The following is an 18,108-nucleotide window of genomic DNA, read 5'->3' on the forward strand; positions in this document are numbered from 1 at the left end:
GGGGTGTGTTCTTGCTGCTACTCTGTTCAGTGTTTGCATGGCTTAGGCATTGGGCAGAGTCATGAGGTCCAGCGACTGTGGCGCATCTGTTGGTTAAGAAAGATTCATCGATCTTGACTTTGGTGCTGTGATCTTCACAGAATCAATGGAGGCTCTGATCAGGGCTCTCGAGAGACTGAGCGAGGAGTCTGAGTGTGTGGGCTTGTGAGTGTCCTGGATGAAAACCAAGATCCAGGCCTTTAATGACTTCTTGGGCACAGCCATCAGCAGTGTGTCTGTCTGCAGAGAGAATGTCAATGTCGAGGCGTTGAGAGGTTCACTTACCTCGGCAGTGACATGCATGTCTCTGGTGACTCTTCCTATGAAGTCAGTAGACTGATTGGGAGAGCATGGGGGGGGTCATGAGGTCTCTAGAGAGGGGTGTGTGGTGCTCTAGTTGTATTTTCATTCTCTTAAAAAGATAAGTCTTTAGAGTCCTGGTGCTCCCTGTTTTGCTGTATAGCTGAGAGACACGGATGCTATCTAGTGACCTGAGATGAAGATTGTATTCCTTTGGTAGAATCCTTGGGTACCGCTGGTTTGACTTTGTGTTGAACAAGCGATTGCTCAGGGTGTCCTGAAGGAGGCGCGTTACCTGTACTGTGAGGGGGGGTCAGTTACGGCACTATGGCCATGTGGGGAGGTTCCCTGGGGCTGATCCGGCTCGCAGGATCCTCATTGCTGAGGACCCAAGTCGCTGGGCCGGGCCAAGGGGACGCCCACGTAACACCTGGCTGCGGCAGACAGATGGACACTTCCTGAGGGTGGGACTCAAACACCTGTCGACCTGACCTGACCTGACCTGTGTGAAAGATCCAGAGTGATACCAGTGGTCTCTGAAAAGCTATCTGCTGGGGGCTGAAATTTGTATCCGTACAGTTTTTCTATCAAGTTTCATTGCAAATTCCACCCAAAAACCAAATGTTTGCCTTGCCATCTTCAGATCAACTATTATAGTACATGCAGCCTTAGCTTTGTTTTATTAATGCTTTGTAGACATTTGTTTCAGTCTTTTTTTGGAAATCTGCTGGGTAAATTTTATGCATTTCAATAGTAAGGTTTTCCTGACTGAAATCTTTAAAACAAACTACTATATTCTCTGTCTATACCCCCATAGCCACGTTTTAGTCTCCAAAATTCAGTTGAATTTGAATTTCAGGTGCTATAGTAAAATAAACTGTGTCAAATACTCGGTCTTCTCTTTGTGAAGAGAAACATGGATGTACAATTTATTATAAAAATAAGCCATATATATACATATATATAAACCAATAAATCATGGATTGCTAGTGCAAGGGAACTGGGTGAGGTTCTTGAGTTTTGCTGACATTGCTGTCGGATGCGGTAACCAACCCCCCCGCATCATCATGCTGACCTGATCTCCGCTGCTTCCTCCAGGACCATGTCTGCGAACTGCTGAACACTATTGATGCCTGCCAAGTCTTCTTCGACATAGTAAGTCCTCCGCAGCCTCTCTGATGGTGCCTTTCCCAGCATGCTGTGTGCCGAGGCTGACACCCCTACCCACCCCGTGTCCACCTTCTGCAGACTGTGAACTTTGACCTTACAAAGAACTACCTTGACCTCGTGGTGACGTACACTACACTGATGATACTGCTGTCGCGCATCGAGGAACGCAAAGCCATTATCGGGCTCTATAACTACGCGCACGAGATGACCCACGGCGCCAGGTTAAAATTTATATTTGTAAAAGTTGATTTGTTCATATAAACAAACTTTAAATATTTATGATCACCGGTTATTGCTTGTTCTGTGTTTATATGTTTGAAATGTATTATCACCTGTCAGTGGAGGGCTTTTTTGTGGCTGATCTTTTCTCTGCCAAACTCATCCTCATGTTTACCCGTTTACATTATTCTTAATTGTTCTAATTAGCGACCGGGAGTACCCCAGACTCGGAAACATGATTGTAGACTATGAGAATCCTCTGAAGAAGATGACAGAAGAGTTTGTCCCCCACGGAAAGGTGACCCCCCCCAGCCTGCAGTCGTTTGATGCGAGTTCCTGTGATGAGATGGCTTCTAACGCGACTCCCCCCCCCCCCCCCCCACAGTCCCTGTCGGATGCCCTCATCTCCCTGCAGATGGTGTACCCCCGGCGGAACCTGTCCGCCGACCAGTGGAGGAACGCCCAGCTGCTCAGCTTGATCAGCGCCCCCAGCACCATGCTGAACCCAGCCCAGTCGGACACGGTGAGGCCCCGCCCCCTCCCCGCAGCACCCCAGCCATGCCCTGGCCCGAGTCGGCCACGGTAAACCCCTTTGTCTCTTTGTTTCAGATGCCCTGTGAATACCTGTCCCTGGACGCCATGGAGAAGTGGATTGTGTGTAAGTTCTGATTGGAGGATGTTTCTTTCCTGTCGAAGACCTAAAACCAGATCCTTCACCAGCTGGGGGACAGATTGACCTTCTTTGAAAGCAGAACAATCATTTGTCTTTCCTGTTTCCCTGCACTGCTCATCTCTCTCTCTCTCTCTCTCTCTCCCTCCTCCCTCTGTAGTCGGGTTCATCCTCTGCCACAGTGTTCTGAACAGCGACCCGGCTGCTCTGAGCCTCTGGAAGCTCTCCCTTCAGAGCAGCTCCTGCCTCTGCCTCTTCCGGGACGAGGTCTTCCACATCCACAAGGCAGCGGAGGACCTGTTTGTCAACATCCGAGGGTACGCGGCAGACCGGCAGCAGAACAGACTCTGCTGCACGCATTTCTCTTTTATCCAGATGCACAGCAGTGATGCAGCATGTCTTTATGCACCAGGCAGCCAAACCTGCTCGTTACATGTTGAATGTTTTGTTCCCCTTCAGCTATAACAAACGTATAAATGACATTCGAGAGTGCAAGGAAGCAGCGCTGTCACACGCGTGAGTACGCATGCAGGCACACGCCACCTCCCTCCGAGCGCGTCGCTTTTCTAGCAAGTTCCCCTGTTTAACACTCTCTGCTTCCTCCCACCACAGGGGCTCTTTGCACAGAGAAAGACGCAAGTTCCTCCGCTCCGCCCTCAAGGAGCTGGCCACCGTGCTCGCCGACCAGCCGGGCCTGCTCGGCCCAAAGGTACCGACCCAGTCCATCACCTGTGAGCTCAGAAATCCCCTCTGTCTGACCTCTGGGTGGAAATGGCAGGTGGGCGGGTCTGTCCCTGCCCCCGCGCCAAACCCCATTGGTTGAGACGTCCGCTCTTCCATCCCCCATTGGCTGAGACGTCCGCTCTTCACACAGGCACTGTTTGTGTTCATGGCCCTGTCCTTCGCACGGGACGAGATCATCTGGCTGCTCCGGCACGCCGACAACATCCAGAAGAAGAGCACAGACGACTTTATCGACAAGTAAGGGCAACCTTGGTGCTGGGGGGGGGGGGGTGTTGTAGGAGTCACACGGCGTCTTGACAGCCAATGGGAATGTCTGGGCATGCAGTGGAATGAGTGTCCCGGTCAGCACTGGCAGCCTCCTGTCCCCCCAGGCACGTCGCGGAGCTCATCTTCTACATGGAGGAACTGAGAGCCCATGTGCGGAAGTACGGCCCCGTCATGCAGCGCTACTACGTGCAGTACCTGTCCGGCTTTGACGCCGTGGTGCTCAACGAGCTTGTGCAGGTGAGCCTGGGGCTGCAGTCCTCACCCCGCGCTTCCCCCGGGGTGTTTTTTTGATCCCATTTAAAACTAGAGGCTTCCTAAGGGCCAGGAGTGAGTGAGGGGGTGTTTCTCTATTCTGGATACATTCAAGTCTGGAGTTTCACCACTAGAGGGAAGCCAAGAGTTTCCTCAGTTGCTGGCTGCGTGGGTTACAGCCAGGCGAAGCTGCAGCTGGCTGCGCAGGATGGTCTCCTTCCAGGCTGGATGTCACCACAGAAATGCGTTATTCCACCCTCACCGCTCTTGTTTCAGAACCTCTCCGTGTGCCCCGAGGATGAGTCCATCATCATGTCCTCCTTTGTGAACACCATGACGTCCCTCAGCGTCAAACAAGGTGATCAGCCCTCCCTCAGCACGCTGATCCGCTCACTTAGCGGTCATGTGACCGGGGTCATTCCAGGATAGCTGGGAAATTCCCCTATTCAGGGACTGAAAGGATTCAGAAGCTTTTATTGTCATTTGTACAAGTGCAATGAAATGCTTGCTTGCATGCTTCCCTGCAGACCTAAACAACATATAACGATGAAGAACAATACATGGCATGTAGCAGAACAGTGAACAATTACATACAATATACATATAATATATACATATTATATATGCAGTCTACACGCATTGTACTGTAGTGTATATATACAGCATACAAGCAATATACACAATGTACAAGCAATATACACAATGTACAAGCAATATACACAATGTGTAAGCAATATACACAATGTGTAAGCAATATACACAATGTGTAAGCAATATACACAATGTATAAGCAATATACACAATGTGTAAGCAATATACACAATGTATAAGCAATATACAATGACACATAAGTAGGATAACAAGGTGGCGATGTTGGTCTGTGATGATGAGATCTGGGGGGAAGTTTTGGGGCGAGTGGTTGCCCCCCCACCCTGAGTGATGGTCTCTCCCTCTCTGGCTCACAGTGGAAGACGGGGACGTGTTTGACTTCAGGGGCATGAGGCTGGACTGGTTCAGGCTGCAGGTAAGGCGGGGGGAGCACAGAGCCGCCGGGCCGCGTGGGTGGCGGGTTCCAGCCTCGTTTCCTTGACGTTGTCGCTAAGCAACAGTTCCAGCAGGATCCTGTTGTCTTATGTGGAATATATGCCAGTGAAGCGGAGCCCTGTTTTCTGCGTGCATGTACCATTTCAGGCCAGGCCTGGGGGGCGATTTCCTGTACTAGGAATATGAATTATTGTTGGAGAGGATAGACTGTGGGATAGGTTCCCCTCACTGAAATTATTTTGAAATCAGTGACAATAAATAATCTTCTCTGAAGCTCTGGCTGTTTAAGAATGGCATGTGCCTTTCATCCCAGGCCAGCTGAATCAGAACCCAGCCCGTCGAATGGGGTATTATTTTCAAGCGTGGTTTGGTACTTATGGGCCTTGTCCCTGTCAGCGCCTGCTGTGGTCACCAGGGCCCGGAGGACCCCATGACCCGATGCGAGCTGTCGGACTTGGGCCGCCCCACTGGGGGGATGTCTTCTGTTTGATCCGCCGGGGGTCATCCCGGAGCCTTCTCACTCTGAGCTTTCCAAGAAGCTTCCATGTGCAAAGGAGGGGCCGGACGGGAGGGCTCCCGCCACACGGCCGAATAACTGTTTTCTCAAATCTGAGTTTCCAAGCCCCCAGACCCCCCCTTTTCCTCCACCCACATCCCTCAGCCCTCTAGAGGGTTGTAAAAACAGGGCCGGGCAGATAAGAGAGAGACACCCCGCGACCCCCACCCTCTGCCTGTGTGTCCCTGGACATCGCTCCACGTTTAGCTCTGTAAGGACGCGGGGTGATTACCCAGCTGGCACTTGACTGTCCGACACGGCCATGCCAGGAAAGACCCATGCGGCAGATAGCTCAGGGTGGCAGCCCTGGTTAACGTTATCTTAACCCGTAACCCGTGCCAGTCAGTCAGGGCTGTTGACTTATCCAGAAACGCCTCAGCAATAGCAGAAATAATGAATGCCTGTTTTCTGCATTCCCACACCGGGTTTCGCATAATAGAGAGATTCTTTAGAAAGTTGGCAGGTAACACTGAGGCTTTAGTCTGCAAAGGAGTGTTTAAGGCCTGACCTTTAGCAGCCTGCTCAGTTTCTGTGACAGCGCCCCCTAGCGAAAGGATCAGAATTTGCTCGCTTACTAAGTCACTGTTTCTGACTATGATGCCAACCACGGCATGTACAATAAGGTTAGGGAAAATATTTTTTTCCCCCTAGTCATCTACTGTTGTTTTGATGCTTAATGGTATTTTTAGCACTAGGCGGAGCTTCTAGAGGCCAGTTTGTGGCATGCTTTTGGGTTTAGCACCTGTTAAAGGTCTGTTTATGGCCCCTGGCACAGTCATGGGACAGGACAATCTTTTAGCTGGTAGCAGTGATAGGTGGCAATCGTCACATGCATGCAGTGGGTGCCTCATGCCCCGCCAGTAATCCGCGTGGCCCGTCGTGGTCCCAGACGGCGGAGTGAGGGTGCAGCAGGCGCTCGCAGTGTCGTTCCATGAAGTGAAACGGGAGAGAAGGGGTCCTGCCTGCCGTCTCCATCTGACGCACAGAAGCCTGTGTTTTGCTTGGCTGTTTCCAGCACCCGCGGTATCAGATTAATGTGAACATTTCCCAGAAATCTCCTTTAGATGCTAATGATTTGGTGAAGCAAGAAACCAGGGCTTGTCCTCCCCTGGGGTCAGATTTCAAATTGGTCTGATTTATTCTGGTGCCCCCCTCTCCTCCCCCCAAGCCACAAAAGACAGGGGTGTAGCATAAGAATGCACATCTAGAGCATGGAACTCCAATGGCTGCCACCTGTTTGAAGAGCCGATGTCCTAACAAAGCGCATCTTCCTTCCCCTGGTAGGCCTACACAAGCGTGTCCAAGGCCTCGCTGGGACTCGCCGATCACAAGGAGCTGGGCAAGATGATGAACACTATCATTTTTCACACAAAGATGGTGGACTCCCTCGTGGAAATGCTTGTGGAGACATCCGACCTCTCCATATTCTGGTAGGGGCTCTCCCTCCGTCGTCCCGGTAACCGGTAAGCCCCACACGGAGGCTGGCGGGGCGCCCTTCATGTGTGGCCTTTTCCTTAAGTCCCCCCTGCTCTGCAGCTCTCTGGATATTATCAAGTTATGGTTTGGCTTCTCCTGAGGCTTTTGAAGTTAACTGCCCCAGTTTCTGAAGGAAATGGATATTTTTATTTGAAAATACCTGCAATATCAGAGGCTCACGGTGCCTCAGATCTTGGCGACTGACCGGCCCTCTCTCCCTCTCTGTCTGGGCAGCTTCTACAGCCGAGCGTTTGAGAAGATGTTCCAGCAGTGCCTGGAGCTGCCCTCCCAGTCCCGTTACTCCATTTCCTTCCCCCTGCTGTGCACACACTTCATGAGCTGCACCCACGAGCTGTGTCCGGAGGAGGTGAGGGGGTGGCCCTAGGGGGCGGGGCATGGTGATCACATGGTTTCACTGACCAATGGCAGAACTCATTGTGAAATCACTAAGGATCTGTGTGTTTAATTTTGCCAGTCCGATGGGGGTGGACCAAGCTTGGTCTTACAAGCCCCTGTTTTGATGTGGTGTCACGTGGGGTGATTTGAGGCACCCGGAAACTTAATTGCAGCATTCCGACACGCTGTATCTGGAATGGGGGGGGGGACAGGTATGGTAAGATGGGTGACAGAGCAGAGCGAGACTGGGATAGCCGTAAGGGACCGCTTACGGCAGAGAACCAACCACCCGACGTGAAAACGAAAAGGCTGATTTATAGACCGCAGAACTGACCCAAACATTGGGTCTGCAGGGACGAGAAATCCCTCTGTACAATGGATTGCTGTTCCCGGGCCTGAAGCGAGCCCGTCGTGGTCACTGAGTGTGTGTTCCGGGAAAAACCTCCAACATCCATTTAGTCTCGTAAACAGCCCGTGTTTACGCTCCCAAACGGGTAATGAACAGAACGAACAAGTAGCACAATGAAGTGTTCCATTGTGGGCCAGGCAAAGGAGAGCTTCTTACAAAAACCCTATCTGATAGCACTTAGTGGAATAAAAGAGATTTATAGAGCTGCAGAAGGCTTGGATTTCCCTTATTTAAACATGAAACTCCCTCTCTCAGCATGTTCCTGAAATCTGCCTCTTCCTATGTCCACTGCATTCAGCTTTAGACAGCTGCAAACTTTATTTACGTTGGAAAAGGACTAAAAGTTTCCAGAAATATTTCCACCCCAAACAGAAAAAAAAAAGAATTCTCCGAGAGCGGCTTATAGTAAGAGTAGGACCCGGTGCTTTTGCGGCAGAGCCCGGCCGGATGTTCGGAGCACACTGCAGCGTTTCCTGACACCGACATTACATCTCGCTTACTGTGGGGTCACAGCGTCCTCTGGATAAATAAATATCTTTTGGGGTTTATTCTGAGGCATCATGTTTTTTAATATTTTCCAGAAGTTTAATAGAAACACAGCCGTGATTAAAACAATCTTAAATTGTGTTCATATTTTTGTGTCCGTCTTCTTTGGAATATTGTGTGTTTTTTATAATATATATAAAAACAGAGGAATGTCAGTGGAAATAAAACCCTTGTCATTAAAGCAAAGGGGGGGGCAGTGTTTAGCATTGTGGCCCCTAGGTCGCTGACTCATATCGGCAGCTAATAGCCCCACCCCCCCAGTGAAATCCTGGCCCATTCTGTCCCTCTCTTTACCCCCAGCTGCACCACATCAGGGGAGTTCAGTATTTAGCACTGTGCCAAAGCCTGCCCCCCCCTGACCTGATTACTGACTCACTGGCTCCCCCTGTCTCCCCTCAGCGGCACCACATCGGCGACCGCAGCCTATCCCTATGTAACATGTTCCTGGATGAGATGGCGAAACAGGCACGCAACCTCATCACGGACATCTGCACAGAGCAGTGCACTCTGAGTGACCAGGTGAGGGATCATCGCCATGGAAACTTGGGGGGGGGGGGGGGGAGAGATGGTTAGGATAAGAACTTCAGTGGGATTAGGGCTTTTTTTAGGATATAAAGAGAAAGTTTGAGAGGCTGTTGTTGGCAACTGGCTTTATGTGATTGCTCACCTGTAGTAATAAAACCGCGCAGTGTCGTATACTCGGGTCAGTTTGTCACTCTTGTTCTGGCTGCTTTACAGGATTTAAATTTTATTTCATATGTATATTTTTTTCTACTTCGCAGCTCCTGCCAAAACATTGTGCCAAAACCATCAGTCAGGCAGTGAACAAGAAGTCGAAAAAGCAGACGGGGAAGAAGGGCGAGCCGGAGAGGGAGAAGCCGGGCGTGGAGAGCATGCGGAAAAACAGGCTGCTGGTCACCAAGTAAGCGCCCCCCCACCAGCAGCCGGGGTCGGCTCAGGTTAGCGTAGCGGGGTCAAGCTGGGGAGCGGGCCCGAGCGGTCCAGCCCACATCCCCAGTACCACACGGGGACGGTCCGACCCCACCCCACGGGACGGCACGCCAAAGGCAGAGCCATCTGCGGCTAACGTGCTTCCACCTCACAGGAAATGAGCTTTGAATGCCTCTCCACAGCCTGGACAAGCTGCACACGGCGCTGTCGGAGCTCTGCTTCTCTATCAACTACGTGCCCAACATGGTGGTTTGGGAGCACACCTTCACCCCCCGCGAGTACCTGACCTCGCACCTGGAGATCCGCTTCACCAAGTGAGTTCCCACACTGAGAAGAATAAAACCTGAGAACTCAGCTTCTGTTTATTATACACTGATTTTAGATTTCTGCTTATTTTTTAGTTTAAAATTTGTTTAAAAACTAATAAATAATTGCACATTTAGCAGAGTTTAGCTGAAATTAGTTGCTTGCTTGTTTTTCCTTATGGCCTGTTTACTATCTGTATATGAGCCTGTTAGTTTTCTTTCCATGTTGTACTTACATAGCTGGGGGGCTGTCACTCAAATGGTTAAAGCTCTGTAAACTTAATCGTTCTCCTCCTGACAGTTCGAATCACACGATAACCTTGGTTTGTAGTTTCTGCCTGTGGTCCGGTGGAGTAAACAGGCCTGGTTCTGAGAGGTATTTTCCGAAGCGGGGCTTCAGGCATTGACCAGGGCTCCTTAGCTCCTTCATTGCCTGTCCCTGCCCCCCACGCCCCCGGGCTGGGAATCCTGCCCGCTGCCCTTACTCACATTAGTGTGCCCCGTTGGTAGCCTTCACAGCCCGTGCCCCTCACTGGCCTGTCCCTGGGGATCGGGGGTGGATTTGTGGGAGGGCTCAGTGAGGCGTTTTGACGTTGCTGCATCTTCCCGTACTGAACCGACCAAAGAAGGCAAAGGTCGCATGATTTGCTGTGTAGATGTACAAAGAACACGATTGTGGGTACGCTTGATAGTAACGTGAGTGATGCTCTCAGCCGTGAAGGTAACCAGCGCCCCCTGTCTGTGAAGCTCTGAGCGGTACAGGGGCGGTGCCACAGTGGCACTGACCCCAGCAGAAACCTGATTGGCCCTCTCTCCTGTCACTCAGCGATTCAACAAGTATCATTGGCTAATAATAATGTTGTCCTCTCATGCCTCCTACCTTAAAAACTCTAGAATCACCCTTGTGTCTCGTGCAGAGAGCCATTCCACTTTCTCTTCACCCCACCCCCTCACAGGTCAATTGTTGGAATGACCATGTACAACCAGACCACACAGGAGATTGCCAAGCCCTCGGAGCTGCTGACCAGCGTGCGCGCCTACATGACTGTGCTGCAGTCCATCGAGAACTACGTGCAGATCGACATCACGAGGGTCTTCAACAACGTGCTGCTGCAGCAGACGCAGCACCTGGACAGCCATGGCGAGCCCACCATCACCAGCCTCTACACCAACTGGTGCGTGGCCTCAGCCATGGCGCGCCGGGGAGCGGGCAGCCCGGCCGCGCCCAAGCCTGATACATACCTCTGCCCACAGGTACCTGGAAACGCTGCTGCGCCAAGTCAGCAATGGGCACATCGCCTATTTCCCGGCGATGAAGGCCTTTGTTAACTTACCCACCGAGAACGAGTTGACTTTCAATGCTGAAGAGTACTCCGACATCTCCGGTGAGGACGCTCAATCCATGCGGGTGTTCGGAGGCTGTGGTCTCCCGGCACCCGCGCTCCACCTGAAGCTCTCCTCTTCCATCCCTCCGCAGAGATGCGCTCGCTGTCCGAGCTCCTGGGACCCTACGGGATGAAGTTCCTTAGTGAGAGTCTCATGTGGCACATCTCCTCCCAGGTGGCTGAGCTGAAGGTGAGATGTTGACTAACTGATTGGCGCCTAGAGTGCCCACTCTATCGCGCACCGATTCAAAACATCGCTGGCCAATTTAAACACTGTATGAATAATGGTTCCTCTTATGCACACCTTAACAAATTCTAGAATCGCTTTTGAGTGAGGACCTCAAAGCCCGAAGGGGGCGCCACAAGCAGTTTATCCCATATGTTGGCACTGTCCTTGTTGTTCTCTGTAGCTTTAAGACCTAAGGTGTTGGCAGAAATGCAGCTTTGTCATGGAAACCTCTTTGGAACCAAAATGGTGTTTGTTCATTTTTTTTTTTTTTTTAAACAAGGTGTTCCCCAGAGCCAGTCCGGGTCGGGTTACTAGTGCCAGAACACCAAGTCCGTTTTCTTCACACATTGATCCACTTGGAAGCCCTGTAAATGAGGCTTTAGAGAGAAGCTTGCAGTTTATAAGATATGATCTTAATTGTGGTACTTTTTCAGCAGTTGAGCCGAAATGCAGCGACTAATTAAATTATCTGGCCAGTGAGGCTGTTGATGACGCACCAGAAATTACAGGATAAATGAGTGAAAAATGCCACATAGTCACACACACAGAGGGTAGAAAATTAATTGTTTTTCTCTGTGATATGTAAACTGCACAAGTTAAATATCTGCATCAGTAACAGGAAGTGATAATTTCTGTTTGACAACGACCTCTGTATTAAAATGCAGGGGTTGTCAGCACAGATGTGCATCTGCGTGTGAGGGAGGGAAACTTTGGCAAATACTTACAGTATCTCATCTGAAAACAATTTGGTGAAGCAGGGGGGTGAAATTATATCTGACTGAAAATGTGAATTTGGTTGAAAGATCATCAGGAGGCTGAAATTTAACTGTAGGAGTGCAGCGTTCAAGGCTTGAATTCAAGGGGTAGGGTTTCTGCCCAATGGCTGGTGCCATTTTTGAGCCATGACTATAGTCACTGGCCAGTCACAATGCATGCTGGGTAGAGCAGCAGGTTTCCTGTATTTGGAGATGTTCTGTAGCCTGGTTCTGGGTCTGGCGTGGCGCTCATGAGGCTCCGTCTCTCCCCCACAGAAACTGGTAGTGGAGAATGTGGAGGTGCTGACCCAGATGAGGACCAGCTTTGACAAACCGGACCAGATGGCAGCGCTCTTCAAGAAGCTCACCTGTGAGCCCCACGTGGTGACCTTCCCTGTTTGGGCTGCATCTGCATGGAGGAGCCGTTTAAAATATCCCCTGTTTACGTCCACTTTTTAATCAAGCATAGCCGGCAAGAGCCTTTCATTATCTTAAACAAACGGGCCATATTTGGTTTTCTACTGCAGCTCGTTCCAAAAGATTCCAAGGTTTCAGAAGATGTTCCTGTAGGCTTTTTCAGGTTTCCACGTTTCCCTTTGGAGGACAACCAGTAGGTCATGGTCCAGTTGCTGTGAATCTCATTGCATTTTTCTCCCCCTTTGGTCCTTTAGCAGTCGACAGCGTGCTGAAGAGGATGACCATCATCGGCGTCATCCTGTCATTCCGATCCCTGGCTCAGGAGGCACTCAGAGATGTGAGCTTATTTCCCCTTTAACCATCGTGCTATTTTCTGTAAATATTCATCTGTTTTTTAGCCCTGGGTGGGATGCTGTAGGCTGTGATGAAGGTACCTTTAAGGGTGTTTTTGGTCGTCTCCCCCTTCACACTCTCAGGTGCTGTCCTGTCACATTCCCTTCCTTGTGAGCTCCGTAGAGGATTTCAAAGACCACATTCCCAGAGAAACTGATATGAAAGTAAGACCAGCCGGGCAGCCCTGATTCGCTCACTCTGATTGGCATCTAATTATCCATTTGGAAGAGTTGAGCCGTCCTGTACACTGATTGGCTGGTTCTGCGTGGCTCCCTCCAGGTGGCGATGAACGTGTACGAGCTGTCCTCTGCTGCGGGCCTGCCCTGCGAGATCGACCCAGCATTGGTCGTGGCACTGTCCTCGCAAAAGGCCGGTGAGGCAACCGCAACCAGCATGTGTCACGTGTGACATCATTGCACAGCATGCCCCCCAGGGAAGATCCCAGCGCGGCACGATGGAAAGGGCTGCAGCTTTTTGCAAAATAGCTCAATGGGAACACCTTGTTCTGTGAAATCCCCCCCGCCATATTTCTAATTGCCGTACGAGATTGTATAAAAAGCAAATATAAGTTGCCGGGCCTGGGTGCCAAGGCTGGAAATTGCGCGTGCTTTTTCCATGTTGAATTCCAGGCTAGTGGATCCAGGTGTTACGTGGCAAGACTGGGGTGTGGGGGGCTGGTTTAAACCAGGGAGGGGGGTTAGATGATCATCTTGGCTCTCAGCTGCCCCCATCGCTGCAGCCTTCACTTCCTGTGGGAATGAGGGGGACATGCAGATGGAATTCCAGTTTCTGCACCTTCAGTGAAAGTGTGTGTCTGTGCGTGCCAAATGTCCCCCACAATGTAATAAAAACCTGATATTTTTACATTGTGGGGATCATTTTTCAGGTCCCCACAAGATCTGTGTATGCAATCAAAAAACTAAAAATGCTGAAATACTTGTGTTTTGTTTGGTTACAGTTAGGGCTGGGAAAGGGTTAAGGGTGTCATGTTTGGATTAGAGTTTTTCCCGATGAAATTAATGGAGAGTCCCCACAAAGATATAATTACAAACCTGAGAGAGTGGGGGGGGGCTCCACAGTATAGCAGTATATCCTGAGAATCAGTCCCTCTTTTTGCAATCTCCATTTGGGGCACATTCTCTCTGCCATTTCTGCGGCGATCTGGTTTGTAGTAGCACCAATCTGGCGGAAGGTCTGCCGAATGTACCCAAAATGCTGTGCAGCTGCTGGGCGCCGAGCAGGGGGGTTCTGCAACGACGGCCCCGCAGATGCATATGCACACGGCAACAAAGTCCCCTGGGAGAGCAGCATGCGGCATGTAGGACCCTGAGGGTTATGTGGTTGCAGCCCTACCGCTACTCCGTCAGGCTCGCGGAGCCTTTGGGGCTCTGCGGCCCGCTTTCTGGCACAGGTGGACATTTTTGTTATGCCTCCCCCCCCCATCACCGCTCAACATAAGCCCCCAGTGTTTAGTATCAAAATAGACGCTGTTATTAAACCCCCGGTGACCCAAGCTCGCCTTATTTGAATCGTTCCCAAATGTCGTCCTGTTAATGCGAATTGCAGTTAATTAGCGCCGTTTACCTTGGCTCTCCTGACGGGCCGGCTGGGCAGGCACTCCGGATCGTCTGAGTGTCCCGTCTCGCCCCTGCCTTGCAGAGAACATCAGCCCTGAGGAAGAGTACAAGATCGCCTGCCTGTTGATGGTCTTCGTGGCCGTCTCCCTGCCAACACTGGCGAGCAACGTCATGTCGCAGTACAGTCCCGCCATTGAAGGTAACCAGAGTCGCTTTCGTCCTGTCAAAACAACATGTAGCCAGCTCAAGCTAATGCGCTAAGGCTCTAGGGACAGGATAACGTAGAATATAAATATATATGCAATGTGCTGTGTGTATATAGTGGGTGGTTGTTAGTTATGTTAAGCATGTAGGCGTGATTTTGCGTGTGCGGCCCATCCGGGATGCACTGACCACGTTCTTCCTTTAAGGACACTGCAACAACATTCATTGTCTGGCCAAGGCAATAAACCAGATAGCTGCAGCCCTGTTCACCATTCACAAGGGCAGCATTGAGGACCGGCTGAAAGAATTCCTGGCCGTAAGTGCATTTTCCGCCTAGACGCGGGCTTACTCGGTTGTTCATTTATACAATTCACAGAAGAACAGTCATCACTGAGTTTTATTTATTTTTCAAATAATAATGTTTTTATTCTTCAGAGTTTTAGTATTCATTAAGTCTTTTATTTATTACAGTTCTGGGGGGGATGATTTATTTATGTGATTTGTAATTATTTTTTTTATTTTCTTGACTGAGATTGATTAACTTTAATTCTCTAAGTCCTCTTAGTTAGTCATTCTTTGTATCTGAAATCTGTTTTCCTGGACGACAGATCTTTCCTGTTTCAGTGGAGCCATGTGTATCCTATTTTCAGTGCAATTATTTTAACAGTGGCCAGAAATTCCCCCTGTTTACAAAGTCTACTTTGAAACATTACTGCATGCGTGTTGAAATGTGACGTTGTTTCTGATGGAATTGAACAAGTGCAAGTTGTTCCTGCCTTGTAATTTTGCTTGTAAATACAGCATATTCTTATAAGCTTATTTCCCGGTGGATCTTTTAGTCCTTTAACAGATACAGAGAGTAAAGAGCAGCCTTTGCGATTCTTTCCCCCCCCTTAAATGACCGTTTATTTCACAACTGCCGTGACATAACCCTCTTTGTGTGCCACAGCTTGCCTCTTCCAGCCTGCTGAAGATCGGCCAGGAAACGGATAAAGTAACGACGCGGAACCGGGAATCGGTCTACCTGCTACTGGACATGGTGAGTGTTTTCGCATTAAGAGCCACAGAGAAACAAGAAGACTCCAAAGGACGATCTAACATAGTGGGATATTTTACTTTTCCTCTCATACAAAAGCGAAATGTAATACTTCTGTAACCCAGAAAGGCAATGTGTCTTGGCAAAAAATAACCTATTATTATAATGTGTTCTGAATTGACTGTTATAATCCAACCAGGGAAATTACCTCGCAGCATCATAACTGTCACTTCTGAGGCCAAAGTACACACTGAAATTTTGAAGAATGAGAAACTGCAGGTGGAACGCTGTATTCCTGCACAAATCCGCTTGAGAGACTTACTGGCAGACCATGGTTGTGAACTAAGGGGCAGTGTGTGCTTCTGTGGGTTAGGACTCTGCCAGTCATCAGTAGGTCGTCGGTTCAAATCCCACGGACAACAGAGTGATTTCGCCTTTGGGCCATTGAGCAAGAGCCTTAACCACCACTGCTCCAAGGATTAGCTGACCATGCTTTCATACGTGTTTGTCACTTTGGATAAAACCTTTTGCTAAGTAAATAAAAATAAAATGAATGAGAAACCCCTGACAGTGAGATAGTGTTGTTCACATTGCTTGATAACTGGGCATCAGGTTTCATTAAATTACCTCCTTTTCTTTACTTAAGAGTAAAGTGGTATGTGGATTATGCAATGATGTCGCTATGGTACTCTATCCACAAATAATTCCCAGATTTTAGTTTTCCGTGCGTGGTGTGGCGTAACAGGGAAGTTACCGCAGTGCTGGCTTAAAATTCTGTTACACTGAATCATCAAGTTTGTGAAGCGCACACTAGAGCAGAGACACACATGTCGCTGCTGCTGGGGTGCTGGACGGGGTACAGCTTGGGAAGATGGCAGTCACTGACGGCTGTGTCCCTCCTCTTCCCAGATCGTGCAGGAATCGCCGTTCCTCACCATGGACTTGCTGGAGTCCTGCTTCCCCTATGTGTTGCTGAGAAACGCCTACCATGCTGTGTACAAGCAGAGTGTCAGCTCATCAGCGTAAAGAGGGGGTGGGGGGGTCTTCCTGGAAAGATCTGCAATCTTGCTGGAGTGAAAAGTACAAAAACTTTGTGATATCAACTCTATTTTTTCCTTGTTTTTTCCCCTCTCCTCCATGAAATTGTCTTAATGACCTTTTTTCCCCCCCTTATAACTGTCATAGTAACACACAAGCTTGGTTTATGAAAACTAGTGATACTATTACTTTTAATTTTTGAGAAGCTTATGTTTCAGATGTCAAAGATTTAAATAGAAACACTTATAAGGAGAAGGTGTGATATTTTAAGTATCTTCAATAATGCAGAACACTCATTTATTGACAAACGCTTGTTTATTGACAAATGCTTTCGATTCGCTGTGGTTCTTTTTAGATGGCTGTTCTAGATTTCATCTGTGTGGGTTACAATGTGCATTATTATTATTTTTCTGTGGACTTGCATTTTTACACTATTCTTTTGAAATGTATTTTGACACTACATCTCCCATTTGGTTTGAAACTGAACAGAGCTGTCGGTAACTACATAATGGAAACAACAGATGGTGTTGTTTGTACAAAGCATAGTATAATTTTTTAACTAACTTTCATGATGCTGCGTGGGGCCGGACACGCCAATGTATCCATCTGTATGGTATGATAAACATTCTTGCATATTTATTGAATGTTTATAAACTGTTCTCCTTAACCACTTTTTATATGTTTTAAAATTTTGGAAATTACAGTGTATCTTCCATAACATAAATAAACATTAGGTTATAATCATCCAGATATCTTTTTTGATAGGTCTCATGTGAGTGTTCTTGTTTGTTGCTGTGTCCATCTGGGATACAACACACTGCAAGCCCTCGATTCTGGTCCCGGAGTCATTTTTCCCGCATTGATCCTGTGAAATTGCCTGTAATGACATCATCTTAAGGTCCTATGATCAAACATCTTTTCTCTTTGGTGATTTTGCAGGGCCTGCAATGCAATGCAGATCCTAATTAATATGATGAGTATAAATATTCAACATCAGATTTCCAGCTTAAAATTCAGCTTTGAGGGATTGGTTAATAGGTGTAAAAACCGGAAATTTTGTCCTTCATACGTTTAGTTTGCCTGAAGTACATATACTCGCAGCATACTCGTTGTTATCTCAGGTGCTAATGTGGAAATTCATTATGAACCCCGGGAATGAATTCTTAGGGAAGATCACTGCCCCTTGAGCAGAAAAGTAATTTGGTCATTCGGTCCTTGTCACTTCATCTCCTACTCTAATATCAGCACCGCTTCCTTTGTCCCTCACTCGGCAGTTATCAAAATGCACCCTGTGGATGCCACTTAACTCGGTGTTTATCTCTGCTCAGTGACAATTCGAGTACCCAGCCTTTCACTGAGTTCACACACTCCTAAAGGTTATTGTGTCAAGACTAATTGGATGCTTTTGTGACTGTTGTTATCTGTGCTGGCATTGTCCTTATTTCTGAAAGTCCGGGGGCTCTAGTTTAAACAGAATTTGCATTAAACTTGAACATTATTAGGCTGCACTTTAACTCGGTATTAAAAAAAAAAAATCCAACGTGGATTGTTACAATTAAATGTTACATACAAATGCAGTGGGAGGAAAGATGCAAACTAGTTTCACCCAGTAGTCGACATGAGCTTTTAAGGCAAACGGGCGATGGAGGTGGGGGGGGGGACGGGCGATGGAGGTGGGGGGGGGGGGGGGAGGGTCGGACTTGGTGGAGGAGATTTGCAAGCTGAAAAGG

General features: G+C 48.8%; 1 protein-coding gene across 9 annotated transcripts in view; it reads left to right on the plus strand.

Annotated features, from left to right (window-relative positions):
• The window catches only part of nckap1 (NCK-associated protein 1), a 29,080-nt gene extending 11,958 nt beyond the window's left edge, over positions 1 to 17,122 (plus strand). For 5 of the 9 annotated variants that reach the window (XM_072700667.1, XM_072700668.1, XM_072700670.1 and 2 more), the window contains 28 exons: positions 1,438 to 1,494; positions 1,588 to 1,730; positions 1,936 to 2,026; positions 2,114 to 2,251; positions 2,338 to 2,386; positions 2,559 to 2,715; positions 2,858 to 2,914; positions 3,011 to 3,107; positions 3,273 to 3,379; positions 3,514 to 3,646; positions 3,938 to 4,019; positions 4,627 to 4,685; positions 6,546 to 6,691; positions 6,972 to 7,104; positions 8,488 to 8,607; positions 8,871 to 9,010; positions 9,222 to 9,353; positions 10,301 to 10,519; positions 10,599 to 10,729; positions 10,822 to 10,919; positions 11,990 to 12,083; positions 12,385 to 12,467; positions 12,607 to 12,687; positions 12,803 to 12,896; positions 14,138 to 14,299; positions 14,511 to 14,620; positions 15,254 to 15,343; positions 16,250 to 17,122. In XM_072700667.1, the coding sequence (XP_072556768.1) occupies positions 1,438 to 1,494; positions 1,588 to 1,730; positions 1,936 to 2,026; positions 2,114 to 2,251; positions 2,338 to 2,386; positions 2,559 to 2,715; positions 2,858 to 2,914; positions 3,011 to 3,107; positions 3,273 to 3,379; positions 3,514 to 3,646; positions 3,938 to 4,019; positions 4,627 to 4,685; positions 6,546 to 6,691; positions 6,972 to 7,104; positions 8,488 to 8,607; positions 8,871 to 9,010; positions 9,222 to 9,353; positions 10,301 to 10,519; positions 10,599 to 10,729; positions 10,822 to 10,919; positions 11,990 to 12,083; positions 12,385 to 12,467; positions 12,607 to 12,687; positions 12,803 to 12,896; positions 14,138 to 14,299; positions 14,511 to 14,620; positions 15,254 to 15,343; positions 16,250 to 16,366 (3,120 nt within the window). In that variant the 3' untranslated portion in view covers positions 16,367 to 17,122. The remainder of the gene's footprint in view (positions 1 to 1,437; positions 1,495 to 1,587; positions 1,731 to 1,935; positions 2,027 to 2,113; positions 2,252 to 2,337; positions 2,387 to 2,558; positions 2,716 to 2,857; positions 2,915 to 3,010; positions 3,108 to 3,272; positions 3,380 to 3,513; positions 3,647 to 3,937; positions 4,020 to 4,626; positions 4,686 to 6,545; positions 6,692 to 6,971; positions 7,105 to 8,487; positions 8,608 to 8,870; positions 9,011 to 9,221; positions 9,354 to 10,300; positions 10,520 to 10,598; positions 10,730 to 10,821; positions 10,920 to 11,989; positions 12,084 to 12,384; positions 12,468 to 12,606; positions 12,688 to 12,802; positions 12,897 to 14,137; positions 14,300 to 14,510; positions 14,621 to 15,253; positions 15,344 to 16,249) is intronic. The other 4 variants (XM_072700672.1, XM_072700673.1, XM_072700674.1 and 1 more) reach the window with 1 other exon arrangement.
• Positions 17,123 to 18,108: the final 986 nt, after the last annotated feature.

Source organism: Paramormyrops kingsleyae, chromosome 16 (assembly GCF_048594095.1).
Source record: "Paramormyrops kingsleyae isolate MSU_618 chromosome 16, PKINGS_0.4, whole genome shotgun sequence".
NCBI lineage: Eukaryota > Metazoa > Chordata > Actinopteri > Osteoglossiformes > Mormyridae > Paramormyrops > Paramormyrops kingsleyae.